The sequence below is a fragment of the Sinohyriopsis cumingii genome, chromosome 3 (genome assembly GCF_028554795.1).
Source record: "Sinohyriopsis cumingii isolate HCF-2022 chromosome 3, ASM2855479v2, whole genome shotgun sequence".
Classification (NCBI taxonomy): domain Eukaryota; kingdom Metazoa; phylum Mollusca; class Bivalvia; order Unionida; family Unionidae; genus Sinohyriopsis; species Sinohyriopsis cumingii.
The window spans coordinates 127,452,099-127,470,903 of NC_142963.1; the positions used below are offsets into that span (position 1 = coordinate 127,452,099).

An 18,805-nucleotide genomic window follows, 5' to 3' on the forward strand; every position below is an offset into this window, starting at 1 on the left:
GACACATTATGCTATGGCAGATCAGGATCTTTGTTGTTAGCAGTTTGCCTAGACTAATAGCAGTTTCCACACACACACACACAAATTAATTGTTGTAATTAATGTGGTTTGTAGTTGTTTACAGTGCTTTTAACATGTTATTGGTTACATTATGATGAGGAAATTGGAAGTACATGCCTTTTCTCCAAGGACACATTGAGGCAGCCAACCCCGACTGGCCTGGGTGGGCATTAAACCTACAAACATTGTGTTGCAAGTCCAACGCTCAACAAACTGGCTACCATAGCTCCTGTTGTAATTAAACAATCTGATATCATTCTTAAGATAGTGAAAAACATAAAAACTTCTATTCATCCATAAACAATACCTAAATGCAGCAAGTCCCTTGAAGCAACTGGTTGAAAAGAATTTCCAGGAAATCAAGATGAGACCTTATTTTCCTGCTGACTGCTGAGCATTGAAACCACCGAAGATATTCTTCAGCAAAAACCAGATTTTCAAATCAGCTGTTGTTTACATCAGATTGGCACAATTTTAGTTTAGGACCAACAACACATCTTAAGAAATTTCTGGTGAAAGCACAATAGTGATATGACCATCCAATTAGCATCAGTAGCAATAACAAGATTTTTAAGATGACGCTGCAGTGGCCATATTGGAAATCAGATCAGCACCATATTCACTTATGATCAACCAGACTTTTTAAGAAGTCTTTCAATGAAATCCCCATGCTGATATGACCATTCATTCAGAAGAAATAAAAATTTTCAAGATGGCCATTGTGGTGGTCATACTGGAAGTCAGATCAACGCCATTTTCAACTACAGCCAACTTGATATGAAGTCTTCTGGTAAAAACGTAATGGCAATATAAGATTTTTGTTCATAAGTAGTAGCAATTACAAGATTTTCAAGATGGCCACTGTGTTGGCCATCATGGACATCAGTTTTGAACCATTTTCATTTAGGACCAATCAGCCAACATAAGTATCGTAATGAAGAACCCATGATGATATGAACATTTATTAACAAGGAATAGAACAACAAGATCTTCAAGACTGCCACTGTGGTGGTCATACTGAATATCTGCGAGTCACAATTTTCATCTAGGACCAACTAAATCACTGGATGAATGTGTGTTTCAGGTTTCAAGGCAATCCTCCACATAGTTTAGGAGGATTAGTGATAACAAATATAGCTGCCAATGTACAGATGATGGTCCAAAAACAAACCATTCTATAAACTATTTCTGTTCTATGACCCGCAAAGATAAAACATACACAAGATAATAACCATGAATCATGAACCACAGTCTGAGATTAAACAAAATAAACAAATTGGAAAATAAGTCAGCTGCAAACTGACTCCCTATAATTTCCAACACTCTAAGTTCTTTGAAAACTGTAAAGGGTTAGCACTAAATTGTACTTTACATATTAAAGTAAGACTGAAAATAAACAAAGACATGATAAATAGTATTCAACTGCTAATACAACATAAAAAATGCCTGATTTATTAATCCTAAATAAGAACAGTTCCTGTCTTCTTTGAAGCCTACGCTCAAGAGACCAGAGGAGTTTTTGTCCTTTATGTGCACATGTCCTTTGTCCTTTGTATACATAAGCACGTGTCATTTGTCCTTTATCTGCATATGCACGTCCTTTGTCCTTTATAGGCATATGCACATGTCCTTTGTCCTTTATCTGCATATGCATGTGTCCTTTATCTGCATATGCATGTCCTTTGTCCTTTATAGGCATATGCAAATGTCCTTTGTCCTTCATCTGCATATGCATGCATCCTTTATCTGCATATGCACATGTCCTTTGTCCTTTATAGGCATATGCAAATGTCCTTTGTCCTTTATCTGCATATGCATGTGTCCTTTATCTGCATATGCATGTCCTTTGTCCTTTATAGGCATATGCAAATGTCCTTTGTCCTTCATCTGCATATGCATGCATCCTTTATCTGCATATGCACATGTCCTTTGTCCTTTATAGGCATATGCAAATGTCCTTTGTCCTTTATGTACATGTGCACATGTCCTTTGTCCTCTATGTGCATATGAATGAGTCCTTTGTCCTCTATGTGCATATGCATGTGTCCTTAGTCCTTTATGTACATATGCACATGTCCTTTGTACTCTATGTGCATATGAATGTGTCCTTTGTCCTCTATGTGCATATGAATGTGTCCTTTGTCCTTTATATGCATATACACATGTCCTTTGTCCTTTATGTGCATATGCATGTGTCCTTAGCCCTTTATGTACATATGCACAAGTCCTTTGTCCTTTATGTGCATATACAAATGTCCTTTGTCCTTTATGTGCATATGCACATGTCCTTCGTCCTCTATGTGCATATACAAATGTCCTTTGTCCTTTATGTGCATATGCACATGTCCTTTGTCCTTTTTGTGTATATTCATGTCTCCTTTGTCCATTATATGCATATACACATGTTCTTTATGTGTATATGTGCATGTCCATTATATGCACATGTCCTAAGTCCTTTATATGCATATGTCCTTTATATGAATGTCCATATCCTTTATCTTTTATATCCTATGTCCTTTTAAAGCATAAGCACATGTCCATTGTCATTTATATGCATATGCACATGTCCTTTATGTGTATATGTGCATGTCCTTTATATGCATGTACACATGTCCTTTATGTGTATATGTGCATGTCCTTTATATGCATGTACACATGTCCTTTATGTGTATATGTACATGTCCTTTATATGCATATACACACATCCTTTATGTGTATATGTGCATGTCCTTTATATGCATGTACACATGTCCTTTATGTGTATATGTGCATGTCCTTTATATGCATATACACACATCCTTTATGTGTATATGTGCATATCCTTTATATGCATGTAAACATCCTTTATGTGTATATATGCATGTCCTTTATATGCATATACACATCCTTTATGTGTATATGTGCATGTCCTTTATATGCATATACACATATCCTTTATGTGTATATGTGCATGTCCTTTATATGCATATACACATGTCCTTTATGTGTATATGTGCATGTCCTTTATATGCATATACACATGTCCTTTATGTGTATATGTGCATGTCTTTTATATGCATATACACATCCTTTATGTGTAAATGTGCATGTCCTTTATATGCATGTACACATGTCCTTTATGTGTATATGTGCATGTCCTTTATATGCATATACACATGTCCTTTATGTGTATATGTGCATGTCATTTATATGCATATGTCCTTAGTCCTTTATATGCATATGCACATGTCCTTTATATGCATGTCTTTTATGTGCATAATTATGCACATGTCCTTGGTCCTTTATGAGCAAATGCACATGTATTTATATACATACGTCCTTTAAGTGCATATGCATATGTCCTTTGTCTGCATATGCACATGTCCGTTATGTGTATATGCACATGTCATTTATATGCATATGTCCTTTATGTGCATATGAATATGTCCTTTGTCCTTTATGTCCATATGTATATGTCCTTTTCCTGGAGTTTATGATGAAACTGGCATGAAAAAAAAAATGAGATTCATATACTGTACATACTAGTGTATAAACTGGATCAAACTGGACACTGCATAGACCCAAATCTGTTGTCGCATAATATGCCAGCAGATCTAGGTTTATGCAGTTTGTTAGAAGTAATCAGAAAGCAAGCAACACAGACCCGTGATCTGCTGGCACATTATGCTATGTCAAATCAGGGTCTTCGTTGTCTGCAGTTGGACCTGACTAGTGTGCAAGTATATACAGTATGTTGCACTTTATATTAAGCACACACAGTGCACCACCAATGTTATTGTTATTTCTGTGCAGGTGATTTTTATATAAAAGGCTGACATGTACTTATTTATATAATGAAAATAAAGGAATCTTAAATTTTTATACACAAGTTATTCTTTATATGCTAGTGATCACTAACTCACATTTGACAGTATTTATCTTATCTGGCAATGTGTACATTATTTTATTTAAAATCAGGCTTGGATTCAAGATAGAATGTAATAAAGAACTAACTTATCCACTGTCATTTCCATCAGATATGCTTTTGGCATGCCTTGTATCACAGAAAAATCTTCTATGGATTGTGTGAAAAACCCTTTACAAATTTCAACCTTTTGACTGAAATGAGAAAAACATAATCAGAATAAAAAATTAGTGCCTTACATCATGAAAATGCATATAACATCATGATTAATTTGAACTGTGACAAAGATTCAAAAGGAATTATATGTCTCACCAGCTCACCAGCATGAGAGAGATGATTATGGTTCTTTAAAAAAAAATTTAATGACCTTGACCACACCTGAGGGGCAGAGGATGACTGGGGAACATGGATATGAAACAAAGATGATGCTTACAGATTCTACAAATAAGCATGACAGCTGTTGTATTCTAATACTGTATCATAAATAAAGGATGGTGATCGGACTTACTCTATCAACATAAAATATAGGTAGATATCCTTGATACAAACTCCACTACTGAACACACTATTAAACTAAGAAAAGTCCCTTGAAGACACTGATGTTCTACTGACCGAAATGGATTTCCAGGAATTAAAGATCAGATTGTTGGTTTTTTTCAGTAATATCAAGATTCTTAATTTAGCTGCTGTGGTAGAAATAATGGATACCAGATTATCATCATTTTCATTTAGGACCAACAAGACATTATAAGAAGTCTTCTAGTGGAAATCACATGTTGATTTGACTTTCTGTTTAGCAGGTGTGTGTGTGATTTGGATTTTTAACATAGCTTTAACAATTTTTCAGTCATATCACTATGATGTCTGCAGTGTGGCAGTTTATAGTGATGTCTAGCACTGGGGCATCATGCCATAGACATGTAGCATGATGTTCCACCTAGTCACATTATCCTGACACAAGGCTGACTAGTCCTAACACTAACCTCTTAATGCTGAGTGCCAAGCGAGGCAGCTGTTAGTACCATTTTTGTAAGTCTTTGGTATGACTCAGCCACGGATCGAACCCACAACCTCCCGCATCTGAGGCAGACGCTCTAACTACTAGGTCATCAGAGTGGTCCCGTTTAGCAGGAGTAAAGATAACAAGAGTTTCAAGATGGCTGCCATGTGGTGGTGTAGCAATAACAAAATTTTCAAGAATGACATTGCAGTGACCATACTGTGAGTCAAATCATCATGATTTTCCTTTTTAAACCAACTAGACATCATAAGCATTTTTTTTAAGTGAAACCCCCATGCTGATATTTCCATTCATTCAGGAGTGTTGCCAACAAGATTTTGAAGATGGACACTGTGGCAGCCACATTTTCAACATTTTTATTCATTGCCAAATAGACAGCATAAGTTGTTTTTAGTAAAACAGCTATGTTAATATGACCATCCATTTAGGAGGTGTAGGGATAAAAAGATTTTCAAGATGGCCTCTTATTTTGAACATGTTGGATGTCAAAATGGCACAATTATAATTTAGGGCTGTTCCATTTAAATATACATGGTACCCAGGGAATGCAGTTTTTAAAAAAATACATGCCAGGGTACTATGATTTTACAGAGTTCATATCAAAATGATAAGAAATTTCTAAATTGCATCTATGGGTGAGTACCCCACTTTAAAAGTGCCTTCTCTGAGTCCCATGTACGTTTTAATTGAACAGCCCTTAGAACCATGTAGGCATTTAATAAGTCTTCTGTTTCTTTTTTTAGGGGGAGTAGTGACAAGATTTTCAAGACGGCCATTGTGGTGGACATATTGGATCTCCAAGAAGCACAATTTTCATCTAGGACCAACTCGACCATGTGATGAATGTGTGTTTAAAGTCTCATGGCAATCATCAAATCAATTTTGGATGAGCAGCAATAACAGATTTGTGCTAGCTGATGGACAAAACACTGGACGACAGACAAAAGACCATCCCATACACTCTTCTGGTCTATGACCAGTAGACCTAACAGTATGTGTATATGTCATGATACCCATACCAATGTGATACAATTCAAGGGAAAAGTTCTAATTCACATGGCAGCCATAACTCTGGAAAATCTGGCCAGAAAATATTACAAGTCAGGTGTTGTTAATATAAAACCTCATACCAAATTTTGTTTCAATCCACCAAGCCCTTCAACAGTAATTAAACAGAAACTGAACAGCAAAGTGCCAAGTTTAACTGGGGAAATAACTGCATACAATCCTGTCAGAAAAGGAAAAAAACAAACTGGACTTCGGTCTCTTCTATGTAAAGCCTCAAACTAAATTTGATTCGAAAACCAATTTCTTCAAATGTTCCTAAGTAGAAACAAAATGTAAAAGTCTTATGTTCTAAGTAAAAAAGCTGCCATAACTTCATTAAATTTGGCCACAAAATGGTGAAAACTAAACCGGACTTGAATCTTCTCCTGATGTAAAGCCTTATACCAAATTTGATTTCAGTCCATGAAGTCCTCAAATGTTTTTGAGTGAAAACAAAACTGAACACAAAGTTCTAAGTAAAGTCTTCTTAATGACAAGCCCCATTAAGTATCATTTTGATGTGTTAAGACTTTCCATTTTGATCTGTTAAGACTTTCCAATGCTACTGAGCTAAAACAAAATCACCTAGCAGAAACTGAAGGGCAAGGTTCCAAGTCAAACTGTGGGGCACAACTCCATCAATTTCTGCCAGAAGAAGGTGAAAATCAAACCTGACCTAGGTCCTCTTACGTAAAGCCTCATGCTAAATTTAATTTAAATCCATGAAATTCTTCAAAAACAAAACTGAAAGATCCAGTTCTAATTATTAATTACCTACAGATAATCAAAAGCAGCTCAGAAGAAAAATCACAGCTGGCCTCCAGAAAATTAAATTGTCAGTACCTTATAGAAAATGAATTTGCTATGTACATGTTAACTGTTGTATAAGTTGTAGTCTTAAAGCTCTAACTGAAGTGGGATGATTATGCTTCAGCTATAGCTGATACTGTGAAAGACATTGTACTAACATCAGAGAACCAGTTGACATAAAAATAGATTGTGTTGAACTTGATGTTGACAATATGCAAGCTACACTATTTATATAACAGGCATGGAAACTTTGAGTGAGATGCCAACATCTGGGGAAGATATCTGTCAGAAAGGCCAGTAAGTATAAAACACACTTATCCAACAGACAAGAAAATATTTACTGGACTTGAGAAATTACATAAAGTTCAGACAAAAAACAACTGTACTCCTGAAAATCTAAGGATGATTTGAAATTCTTAAAAAGGAATACATGTGCTTAACGCATTCACAGAAACTATTAAATAACATATCACAGTTATTTTAGGTGGGTTTTCTGTGAATCCAGAATTCTTCCAAAAGTTGGATATGGCCCAAATATCTTTCACAACATTCCATTTGGCCACCAAGTTGGCATACCTAACATGTGTAAAAGATGTGATTAAAGGATCAGAAATTTGGTTATACATGTATTTGTAATGTTCACCACTGATTTGTGACAGATACAATCATTTTATAGAAAAAGATAATTTTTTACAATTATTTTATCATGACTAATGAGAGCACGCTGTTAATATCATTAAAGTCATAACAATGGAATTCCTTACTGATGGAAACTACAAAAGTACTGATACAGTGAAAAAATACCGTGGTATACACCACTGGAAAAAATACTGCAGTAAACTGGTATAACAGTAATACAGTGCACATCTAATACTAATTATTTCACCATATATTATTTATTATTATTATTATCATTATTATTATTATTATTATTATTATTATTATTTGCTATTCTGAAGTGAGAAAAGTTTTGAACCTGAATTCTTTTCTCTCTTTCATCAATGCATTGAGCAGTTTCATGAACTTGGAATGCTCCTTGAATTGCAGTTCTACTCCATTAAGCCTGCCTTCTAAAGCATACAGGTCAACCAGGCGCTTTTGAAACTCTGTCAAATTGGCACGGTCTGCTTGCACTTCCTGTTAGAAAAGGTTTCAGTTTGTAATTATTTCACAAAACAACTAATCACTTCATGCATTCTGTCAGTCTTCATCACTAAAAATACTGCAGTAGTAACAAATTTCTGTTTCTTATGAAAATAGCTTTTTTTTAAAATAAAGTGCAAGTAACCAAAAGTCTATTCAAAATACTCTGCACTGAAGCAAATATGACATTATATATTTCTTCATGACTTTGTTTATTTTAAAATTTCCCCAATTGAAGTCACAAAGTTATCAGACTTTGGACTAAAATTTAACTTTTCCCTGGACTTATCAAATAAATGCCAGGCTTTTCCTTCATTTTTCTGAAAATTTAAAATTCAATGACCTTAAGGGAACCCTGGATATAATACTTTTGAACCATATTACTGAAAGTGACTTTGCTGACCAGAATCCAGATGTTTGCTGACCAGAATCCAGATGTGTAGTTGTTTACGACTTGTGACAAGGCCTGGAAATTATAAAACTATTGAACTTCAGTTTCAGCCTGATATTTTTATTTCAACCAATCAAAAACGTGGTCACTTTTTTCAAACAAATGCAAATACAGTTACTTGAAAACTCATTCTGACTGGCAGATAGTGGAAACTCAAGCTCAGATTTTATGATTTTCAAGCACTGTCACTCCTTGCTATGTACAATCAGAATTGCCAAACAAGCTCCATTCTTACATGACTTCCTCTGAATATTGACCAAATATTTTAGTCCCATTAAGGCCACTTTATTAACTACTTGGAATGCTTCTAATCCTTAACTTGATCTCACCTCTGTTGATCCAGTGGAAGATTTCTGAATGTGCAACACAGTGGACATGAAGAGGTTTGGTTGTTGTTGTTGTTGTAGGGTTTAACGCCATTTTTCAGCACAAGATAGGCTATACATGGCGGCCAGTATAATTGGTGGAGAACCCTGGAAAAATCTGGGAAGAACCACTGACCCATGAGAAGCTACTGGCAGGCTTTCTCACGTACCAACGTTAGCCGAGGCTGAGACTCGAACTCACATAGACAGAGGTGAGATGGCAGTGATCCGTAAAGGTGAGCGCTTTAGACCACTCGGGGCCCCGAAGAGGTTTGGAAAATGTTAACTACATGATGCAACACTCAATAACCTTGAGCAGCACATAATATGATTAGCCCATGCTTAATAGTCCTCGATGAAGGTAAATGAAATTTTTCGAAGAGGTTTGGAAAATGTTAACTACATGACCTTCCCATGATGCAACACTCAATAACCTTGAGCAGCACATAATATGATTAGCCCATGCTTAATAGTCCTCGATGAAGGTAACTGAAATTTTTTGAACAAAAAAATGTCTTCTTTCAGTCAATCACCATGGCCTGTGTCCTTTGTATCCCAAAATCAATAGTCATTTTCCTTACTCTGAGCGTAACACATTCACAAAGTTTGGTCCAGAATTGTGATGTTCAAATGACACTATTATACAGAAACCATTAATTTTTTCAGTCACAGTGACTGTAACCTTTTGATCCCAAAATCAATTGGCTTCTTCATTTCCCAAAATGCAAGCCATCCACAAAGTTTGGTCTTGGTATGTCATGCAGAATTAATGTTACTGCGAGGAAATCATCTTTCTTCCTTCAGTCACAATGACCATGATTTTAAACCTTTTGACCTCAAAATCAATTGACCTCTTCCTTACCCCAAATGTAAGTCATCCACACAGTCTTGTCCAGGTATGTGATGCAGAACTAATCTTACTGCGTGGAAACCATTCTTTCTATCAATGTCCTTGACCTCTGATCTCCAGAATCCATAGGCTTCTTCTTTACCTCAAGTGAAAGCCAGTCACAAAGATTGGTAACCACATATGATGGAGTACTCGGATTACTGTTCAGAAACTATTTTTCTTCTTTCTCTCAGTGATCCTGCCCATGATCTGTTTACCCCAAAATTGATAGGGTTCTTCTTTACAAGTGCAAGCTATGTACAAAATCTGTTAACAACTGATGGTAGAAAACTTGAAAGTATTGAAATCATTTGTCTTCTCCAGGTGACAGTGTGCATGACCTCGCAGTTTATGAACCTTAAATTGATATGGTTCTTCTCACTGCAAGTGAAAACCATCCAAAAAAATGGAAACTGTTAATGGTGGACATGTTGTGCAGAAATGAAATTGGTAACAGATGCATGGATGGAATGACATCATAACATAATATGCCCCCATCTAATGACAACCAAAAAATAAACACTGTGTACATGATGCTGTTTATCTAATTAAACAGCCTTTTAATGAAACAAGTGCAAATGCAAGTTTTCTCTGCATTAGTTCAAAAGAACCACAATAAATAAAAACAAAAAAATACTGAAAAACAGTTGTGCAGGTTCTATAATTTCTTTTATCAAAACCAGCCCTATCATGTCTTATGAAAGGGTCTAAATCATATGACAGAAAACAATTACGAAAATAATTTATTCAAACTGATTCTAAATTTATTAATAAACCAGACAGGTACATTTAGTCCATAATTATAAAGTACTGTTTGCATTAAAACTTTAATATTACACTGCATATATTTATCAAACAGCCAAGCAATCAATCCATCAATTAATCAATTAATCAATCCATCTTGTCTTCTAAAATCTATATATGACCGATTTAATTTTAAGTGTTGCAAGTGTTCTATCAGATATGTCCATCCTGATATCTAAAACGAAACTTACTTTGACTGCAGAATGTAAATGTTGATTTAACCATCTTTCATTCTTTGCTCCACCGACCTGATTTGATACCTGCAAAATCAAAAGTATCAGCAACACTTAAATGTAGTTTTTTTTGGGGGGGGGTTTTGGGGGGGGGTAAAACTAATTTTAATTATGTAATACTTACCTGTCATTTACTGCTCAGCTAATCTATGTTCATGCTAAAAATATACCATCCGTACAATGTGAATACATCCTCCCATAGTGAAAAAAAGGTCAGTATGATTCTTTGACCTTTTGCAAACCACTCTGTTACAGAAGGAAGATGTACCTATATGTTATCCTTTCACAGATGACAATTACAAACTATATCAGAGCGGGTTGGGGGGAGGGTATTTGGCAATAGCGACTGGTAAGTACTGCACAATTAAAATTAGTTTTACCTCGCAAAATACTACATTTTAATAGCAGCAATTACATATCTTGTCACTATAGCTCAGTAAGGTGTGCAGGCATTCAAAAACAGAGAAATTAAATTTACTCACCATAGAGGGAGATGTACACTTCTATAGAATGTAAAAGGTATTATGGGAGAGGCAAAAAGCAAGCCAGAGTCAATGGACAAGGTATGAATGTCACTTTGTCTTGCCAAGACATTTGTGACAAGGAACACAGATTTGAGTGTGAGATCCAAAAAGGAAGCATCACTCAATGGTTCATAAGGTGCTTTGGTTAATGATCAAAGAACACAGGAAAGATTCCATCCAGGCACAAGGGAGCAAGAGACAGGTCTCTAAAGCTCAAAAAACTTCATAAGATCAAGAAGATGCGGATCTGAACCGATGTCTGTGCTGTGCAAGAATTTAAGTGATACTGAACATCTTTTGGTTTCAAAGAGGAACAAAAGGAAATCAGCAATTGAAGTTACAGAAGGGCGGATAGGATCACCGGGTTTCCTACTGCACCAATCACAGAAGATTCTCCACCTGGCATCATAAACTTTGTACACAGAAGCTCTCCTGGTTTGAATGATGCAACTGGTGACTCTGTCCTAAAACTTGTTCTGGCAGATAAATCATTTGAGATGAGCCAGGCATGAAGGTGGAGAATGTCTGGGATGTTGTGGACAAAGGATCAAGAGGTCGAGGAGATCGATGAACCATGGTTGTTGGGGCAATGAGAATGATCCGAGCACTGGAAGCTCAGACTCTTTGCAGAAATTGTGGTAGCAGTCAGAATGGTGGGAAGGCATATGCGAATAGGCAATCCCACTGAAAGTTGAACGCATCGACTGCCCATGCTTTCTGATCCGGGAGAAGAGACACATAAAAGGGAAGTTTATTGTTGATCTTGGTCACAAACAGGTCTACTAGAGGTCTTCCCCAAAGGGAGAACAGGAACTCTATTACTGAGTGGTGAAGAGACCAGTCTGTGAGGACAGCTCTGTCTGTTCTGGACAGGCTGTCCACTAATATTTTCATCTTGCCTGGAATGTGGTGAACTCAGATTGTGACATTCTCTGAGGCTGCCTAGAGGAAAAGTTTCCAGAATTCCATGCAAAGAGAAGGGGCATGTGTACCTCCTTGACATCGTCGGTAGGCTATGACACATCGGCCCCTTATTAGGTTATGTACCCTTCCAATGCTAGAAATACCGTTTTTCATTTCTAGGTTGTTGATGTAGAGGGACAATTCAGCCTGAGTCCAAGAAAAATGAAGAATCATACCCTCCAGCTCTAAATGGGCTCCCCAGCCTGAATCTGATGCAGTTGTAAACCGATAGGAATGTCGATCAGGTGCATGCATGGGAACCCCCATTAGGAATCTGTCTCAATTCAGCCACCAAAGCAAATGGTGGTGAAATACTGGTCCTAAATGGATCGGGGCTGATAGAGAATCTCTGTGAGGTTTCCACCTTGCCAAAAAAAGGAACTGTAGAGGATGCATCTAGAGACGCCCTAAAGGAACCAATTCAGCAGAGGTATTCAAGATTCCAAGTAGGGACAGATAAAGGTGGGCAGATAAAACAGTTTTTTGCTCGTAGTGTCTCTAGGAGAGCCACGATTCAATCTACCTGATCCAAGGGAACCCGGACCAAAATTGGGTTTGTGAGGAAGTTCATCCCCATGGAAACAAAGTCCTGTGATGGAATGAGTTCTAATTTCCTGAGGTTGGGTAGGAGTAGGAGACCCAATTGAGTTATGGTGGACCAAGAGCGCAACAGATCCTGATGAAGGGACTGAACATGAATATGGTGAATCAGCCAGTCATCGAAATACTGGAGAAACAATGTTCCCTGTATTCAAAGGTAGGCCTCTACACCTCCCATAACCCGGGTGAAGACTCGGTGCAGAAGAGATTCAGAAGGGCTGAACCTGAAATTGAAAAACTCCCTGGTCTAGGCAAAAATAAAGATATTGCGATGTGGAGGAAAAAATGGGGACATGTAAATAGGCATCCAGAAGGTTGATGGAGACTACCCAAATGGACAGACAATGACGGTTCTGGATTGAGGAGGTTGTCTCTATCTTGAAGGTTTCCTACCATAGCAGGAAGAGATAAAAAAAGATTCGAAATTTCCCACTTTTCTTGGTTACCAGGAAGATTCGGGAGTAGACAGCGGGAGACTGATCATTCAAAACCCTCTCAACTGCCTGTTTCTGCAAAAGGATGTGCACCTCTTCCCTTAATTCTACCAGATTAGACTGGGGAAAGAAAATGGGGGTCACTGATAGTCTGGCTTGTTCCTGAACTGGAGTCGATAACCCTCGTTTACACTGGAGAGAATCCAACCATCGTCCATGATGCTTGACCAAGCCTCTGAAGAAAGGCCTACGCAAGCAAAGAGTGGAATGTTTGGGATGGGGATAAATGGCAGGAGATGGTGTAATTTACTAGGGCTGCTCCTACTCCCCTTCCTACACTGGCAGGAAAGGGAGGTGGGTTAGAAAACTTCCACTTGGATCTGCAGCAACCTGGGTGCCATGGACCTGATGAGGGAGGAGTTGGTCTAGCAAGAATTGTGGATTGCACTGGGGTTGTGTCTGCTTAAAAAATTGGGCAGATGGTCCCTGAGGACAATATGCCTGACCTAGATTCCTGGTCGATTGCGATGGACCAGGAGTGGAAGTAAAAGATCAATGTTGAGAAGCCATGGTAGGAATGAGGCCCCCAAAGAGGGTCTAGGCTTCTAGAGGAGCAGCCCTTAGAAGGTCTTTACTGTGGTTAAGCAAGACCTTCAACGAGTCCAATGCAGCATCATGGCAGATATGCAGAAATTCTGCCAATAATGCCATCACAACAGATAGCACATGCCGGGATGTTTTGGCCACAGCCTCCACAACACGCAATACAGCTGGATTCATGGAGACCTCTCTCAGCATACTAAAGGAAGTATCTAAGAAAAGGCTACAGTTACAAGTAACCGGTTTTCCTGTTCCATGGTATCAAATGTTTTGATGGGAAGGCATGCCCAGGATCCCGACGAAATACTCACTTTGGCCACATTAGCATCCAAAGGAGGAGGTTTAAAAGGCCTCTTCAGAGAATGTACCCAGAGCTTGAAAAAGAGATGAAGGGTCTTAATGTAGAATGAGGAACAGTAATATTTTGGCCTTGTGAAAACCTCTCTGATATTTCCTCAATCGTGGATGAATTTGGGAGAAGTAAGAGGTCTGGTTGAGGTGGTACCCCAGAAATCATTTCCAAACTGGAAAGGATCTTTTTGGACTGTATGCAAGATGGTTTAGGGCATGAGTTTTGGGGTAACAAACGGTAAACATTATTTAACACCTTATCTTCTTCCTCATCCACCTGAGTTGAGGGAGTGAGCCTGAGAGAAGGTATCATTGCCACAGCTTCTATTTCAAACTCATCATCCTCATAGTCAAGGATACTCTGAGTTGAGAGTGGCTGGGTATCACTATACCCCTTGACGGAGGGGGCATTGGAGTACTATGTGTCGCAGACCCTGGTTGATCAGGATATGCAGAGGGAAGATGAGAACATCTATCTACCCTCGATGATGTAACACCTGTAGCTTTCCGAAAGAAAACCACTGGTGAGGTGATGGTGGGACACAAGCCGTAGCATCACTTCGAATGGTATGGCAAGGTCCAGTAGTCCATGGGGGATAATGGACCAAGGTCCATGAGGTGGAAGGCCCACATCCCATAAGGGTTCATAGGTATAACTGGGTAGTGGGGAGACAGTGAAACGGTCCCCATCCCTAGCCTCAATCCTGTGTATGAATTGTAAATCCTACACAGGGTGGGATGGTGGAGGGGGAGGGGGGAAGCTCTGTCCTGTCCCTGTACCATGAGGTCGATGAGTGACAGATGGAGAAAACCTCATCTTCACTCTGTGCATCATGGGTGTGATGTGTTCTCTCCCTAACAGAAGGGGCCAACATGTTGCCAGAGGCACAATATGTATTGCAGTGCTTAAACTCCCTGATGGGAGGGAGCAACCCGTTATCGTGGTGCTTAACTTCCCTATAGGGAGGGTGCAACCAATGGTTACAGTGCTCAACCTCCTTCAAGGGATGGTGCAGCCCACTATCGCAGTGCTCTACCTCCATGATGGGAGGATGCAACCCGCAATTGCAGTGCTCGCTAATGGGAGGGTGTAACCCATGGTCACAGTGCTCTACCCTCCCAAAAAGAACGAGCAGACTGCTACCTGAAGTGTGAATGCTGTTAGGGACATGAGAACTTTCCGTCATCTCCCTACAGGGGGAAGTTGAACATCTTCTTGAACATCAAGACCCTCCTTCAACAGCCACTGAAGTTGTTTGTTCTAATATGTGAGATCTAGAAGAAAAGCCATAAAAAATTCGATGAAGAAGAGGGAATGTTCTTCTGTTATTTTTCTTTGATAGGTACACCAATGACAAATGGTACAACGGTTTTACCAAGTGCACCTGTACTTGATGCAGTTTGTAAGTGTCTCCCATAGAGACTACTGGCCACACTGCCCCAAAGACTGTTTTGTCTCTGAAAACAAATACAATTATTATTAGTGGTGTGATCCCTTGTTATTGCAAAACTCAACTTACACACAAATAAACAAAGGATGGAAATTATTGTTTAGGTATTTCCTTATTTATTGAAATAAACAAGATATTCCAGTTTTGATGATTTATTTATTGCAGTAATATGCCGTTGTTGTTGTTGTTGTAGGGTGTAATGCCATTTTTCAGCACACAATAGGCTATGCATGGCGGCCAGTATTAACCCCGGGAAAACCCTGGAAAGAACCACCGACACACAAGAAGCTAATGGCAAGCTTTCTCAAATACCCACATTAGCCAAATCCGAGACTCAAACCCATGCAGACAGAGGTGAGATGGCAGTGATCCTCAACGAAAAGTGCTTTCGACCACTTGGCAACTCAGGTCCCCGCGGTAATATGCAAAAATACATGAATGTCAACATCAGTGTTGTATGAAGTTATAACTAATTGAAAATAAAAATGGAGGAAACAATGTCCTCAACACTAGAATGGTCCTGTTATTGTTCCTAGAACATAGGGACTTACCCGTACCATTCAGTTAATATTATAAGTAAAAGTCTCTACCACCATGGGTAGAACAAAGGTAGCTTCCAAATTCCTGCAAAGAATGAAGCTCTAAGGGGGGAAAACAAAAAGCTACAATACAGTTTTAGAAATGAATCAACAGTAGTAACACTGAAAATTATTAAATACTGTAGAGAGAGACTGCTAACTGCAGTATATTAGTTGTCCACAGGCATAATTTCTTGGTCACAACAGCTTCAGACATCTGTACAGCATGGCATCCATGAAAACAATGACATATAGGAGTGCAAAAGGTCAGAGGGTCATATTGACTTTTTCTCCACTCTTGGAGCATGTATTCACATCACACAGATGGTATATACATAAAGATGGTATATTTTTGGCATGAAAATAGATTAGCTAAGCAAAAGCGACAGAATAAGTAACTGTTGCTATTAAAACTGACAATCAAACTATAATGTGTATTTACCCAATATTGGCAATAAAATCGCCAACCATTGTGACAATTACACAGCATCAATATAAGAATGCATCCCAGGTGGATGCTTTAACCACTAGGCCACCAGAGCAGTCTCAAGGTTTATAATACAATATGAAGGAAAACTTCTTGAACATTTCAATTCATGGCAAGTAGACAATTTCTGCACTTTTCCAGCCCTCCCAAGGGCTATACTTCTATCACATTGAGGAAAAAAAGGAAAAGAAGAAATAATATTTTAGAATATTAAATATAATTATTTTGTTATGAAATTCTCTACTAAACTTAGTTCAAACAGATTTTTGAAACAAAATTCAGCAGTAATTATGCCTGTGACAGGGTGTGAAATACAGAGAAGCAAGCAACAAATTTTCTATTTATTTATGACTGATACTTGGTACAAAAATCTGGTAGTCAAGTTTTGATAGTAAATTAGTTTTGAAAAGAGAAAAAAAACCAATGACATTTCTGCATTATGGTAAGTCATTTTGATATCAGATGAAAAAGTCGGAAGAAACCATTGGCTACCTGCTACTACCTGTTTAATTCTTATCTTGCAGTGACAAAGTTTTTTTCATGACAATAATTGCCAACTTTTCAGTGACAAAGTTTATTCAGGATTACTATTGTGAAACTTCTGTGTCAAATTTTATTCAAGACAACTAATACCAACTTCTCACAAAGACAAAGTTTGTTCAGGACAACTATTGCCAACTTCAAACATTGACAAAGTTTGTTCATGACAACAATTGCATACTTCTCAGTGACAAAATTTGTTCAGGACAACTATTGCCAACTTCTCTCAGCAACAAAGTTTGATCATAACAACTACTGACAACTTCTCTCAGCAACAAAGTCTGATCATGACAACTACTGCCATCTTCTCTCAGCAACAAACTTTGATCATAACAACTACTGCCAACTTCTCACAAAGGCCCCTTCTGATTAGACATAAACTAGGTTTGCTATAAAATTACAGTTCTGTTCATTTTATCATTTTCAAAGGAAAGTTAAATCTGTAAACCATGCCCTACTTTGTATGGAATAAATGAATATAAAATTAATTTGAAGTGTTTAAATGAATTACAATACTTGTAATAAGACTGCATCAGAGAACATTATCATAACCAAGGAGGCAAAAGGTAAGACTTCAACAGCCCAAATATCCTATGCTCTTTTGTGCTTTTTGATGACTTTTTTCTCAGTCGAGCCCTTTTAAAGGAATACAATATTATTCATACAGCATAAACAGAACCTGAGCTAAATGCAACTACTTCATCGCCAAAATGTACTTATTTGTACCAATTTAGCCTAAGCAGCCCACTCCCTGATGGGTGGGTTCTATGTAACCCACTCAAATCTGTGCAGATGCTCATGCCATGGATAGTACAACAGCTGACCTCTACTTCATAGAGGTGAGCTTAAAAGACAAGCTTTGAATTACACATGTATACATTTTTTTAAGGTATTCTACATGTTTTCAGTCATTATCAAATTTAAGACTTCATGCTGTCATTTGACTATGATGTGTGTAAACTAAATAAAGGTGAACAGAAGACGTTTATCCTGCCAAGGAATAGTCACAAATTCTTTCTCTTAAAAGTACCTAATCTAATATTATCTGCAATAAAACTGACTAACTTTGAAAATGCTAAATGTGAAGGCACCCTCTACATGGGATGAATACTATTTCTCTTGGCAGATTTTGTGGAAAAATCTACAGTCTGACATCCATCTTGGCAAGTACACGTCTCATTATCACTTCTGTTACTAAAATAAGCATTCCCCTAACATATTATGATCAGGTCATGTATATGTGTGCACAGAACATGGATGCCCTGCCCTGCCCTGCCTTGAATATGACGTAAACAAATAAACTTAACCAAGATGTGATGGACATACAGATAAGGGTAACATTACATACCCTACCGCTGTCATGGTGGGTCATGAAAAATTTAAATTATTGAAAAGCTCCTACTGCCTAAGGCATTTTTGGATCTATGAAGTGCATGTAACAGAAAAGCTAAATGTTGTCCACCCTCATAGGCTGGAGTAAAATAAGAGTGATCTATCCTTGGAAGGAGGGACTTATAGTAAATTCTATCCATACTTCAGTTACTACTGGA

General features: G+C 37.9%; 1 protein-coding gene across 1 annotated transcript in view; it reads right to left on the minus strand.

Moving 5' to 3' along the window:
- The window catches only part of LOC149803809 (uncharacterized), an 83,195-nt gene that overhangs the window by 53,649 nt on the left and 10,741 nt on the right, over positions 1-18,805 (minus strand). The window contains exons 4-6 of the mRNA XM_089953620.1: positions 10,686-10,754; positions 7,819-7,979; positions 4,054-4,158 (exon numbers count right to left, since the gene is read on the minus strand). Coding sequence (XP_089809746.1) covers positions 4,054-4,158; positions 7,819-7,979; positions 10,686-10,754 — 335 coding nt within the window. The remainder of the gene's footprint in view (positions 1-4,053; positions 4,159-7,818; positions 7,980-10,685; positions 10,755-18,805) is intronic.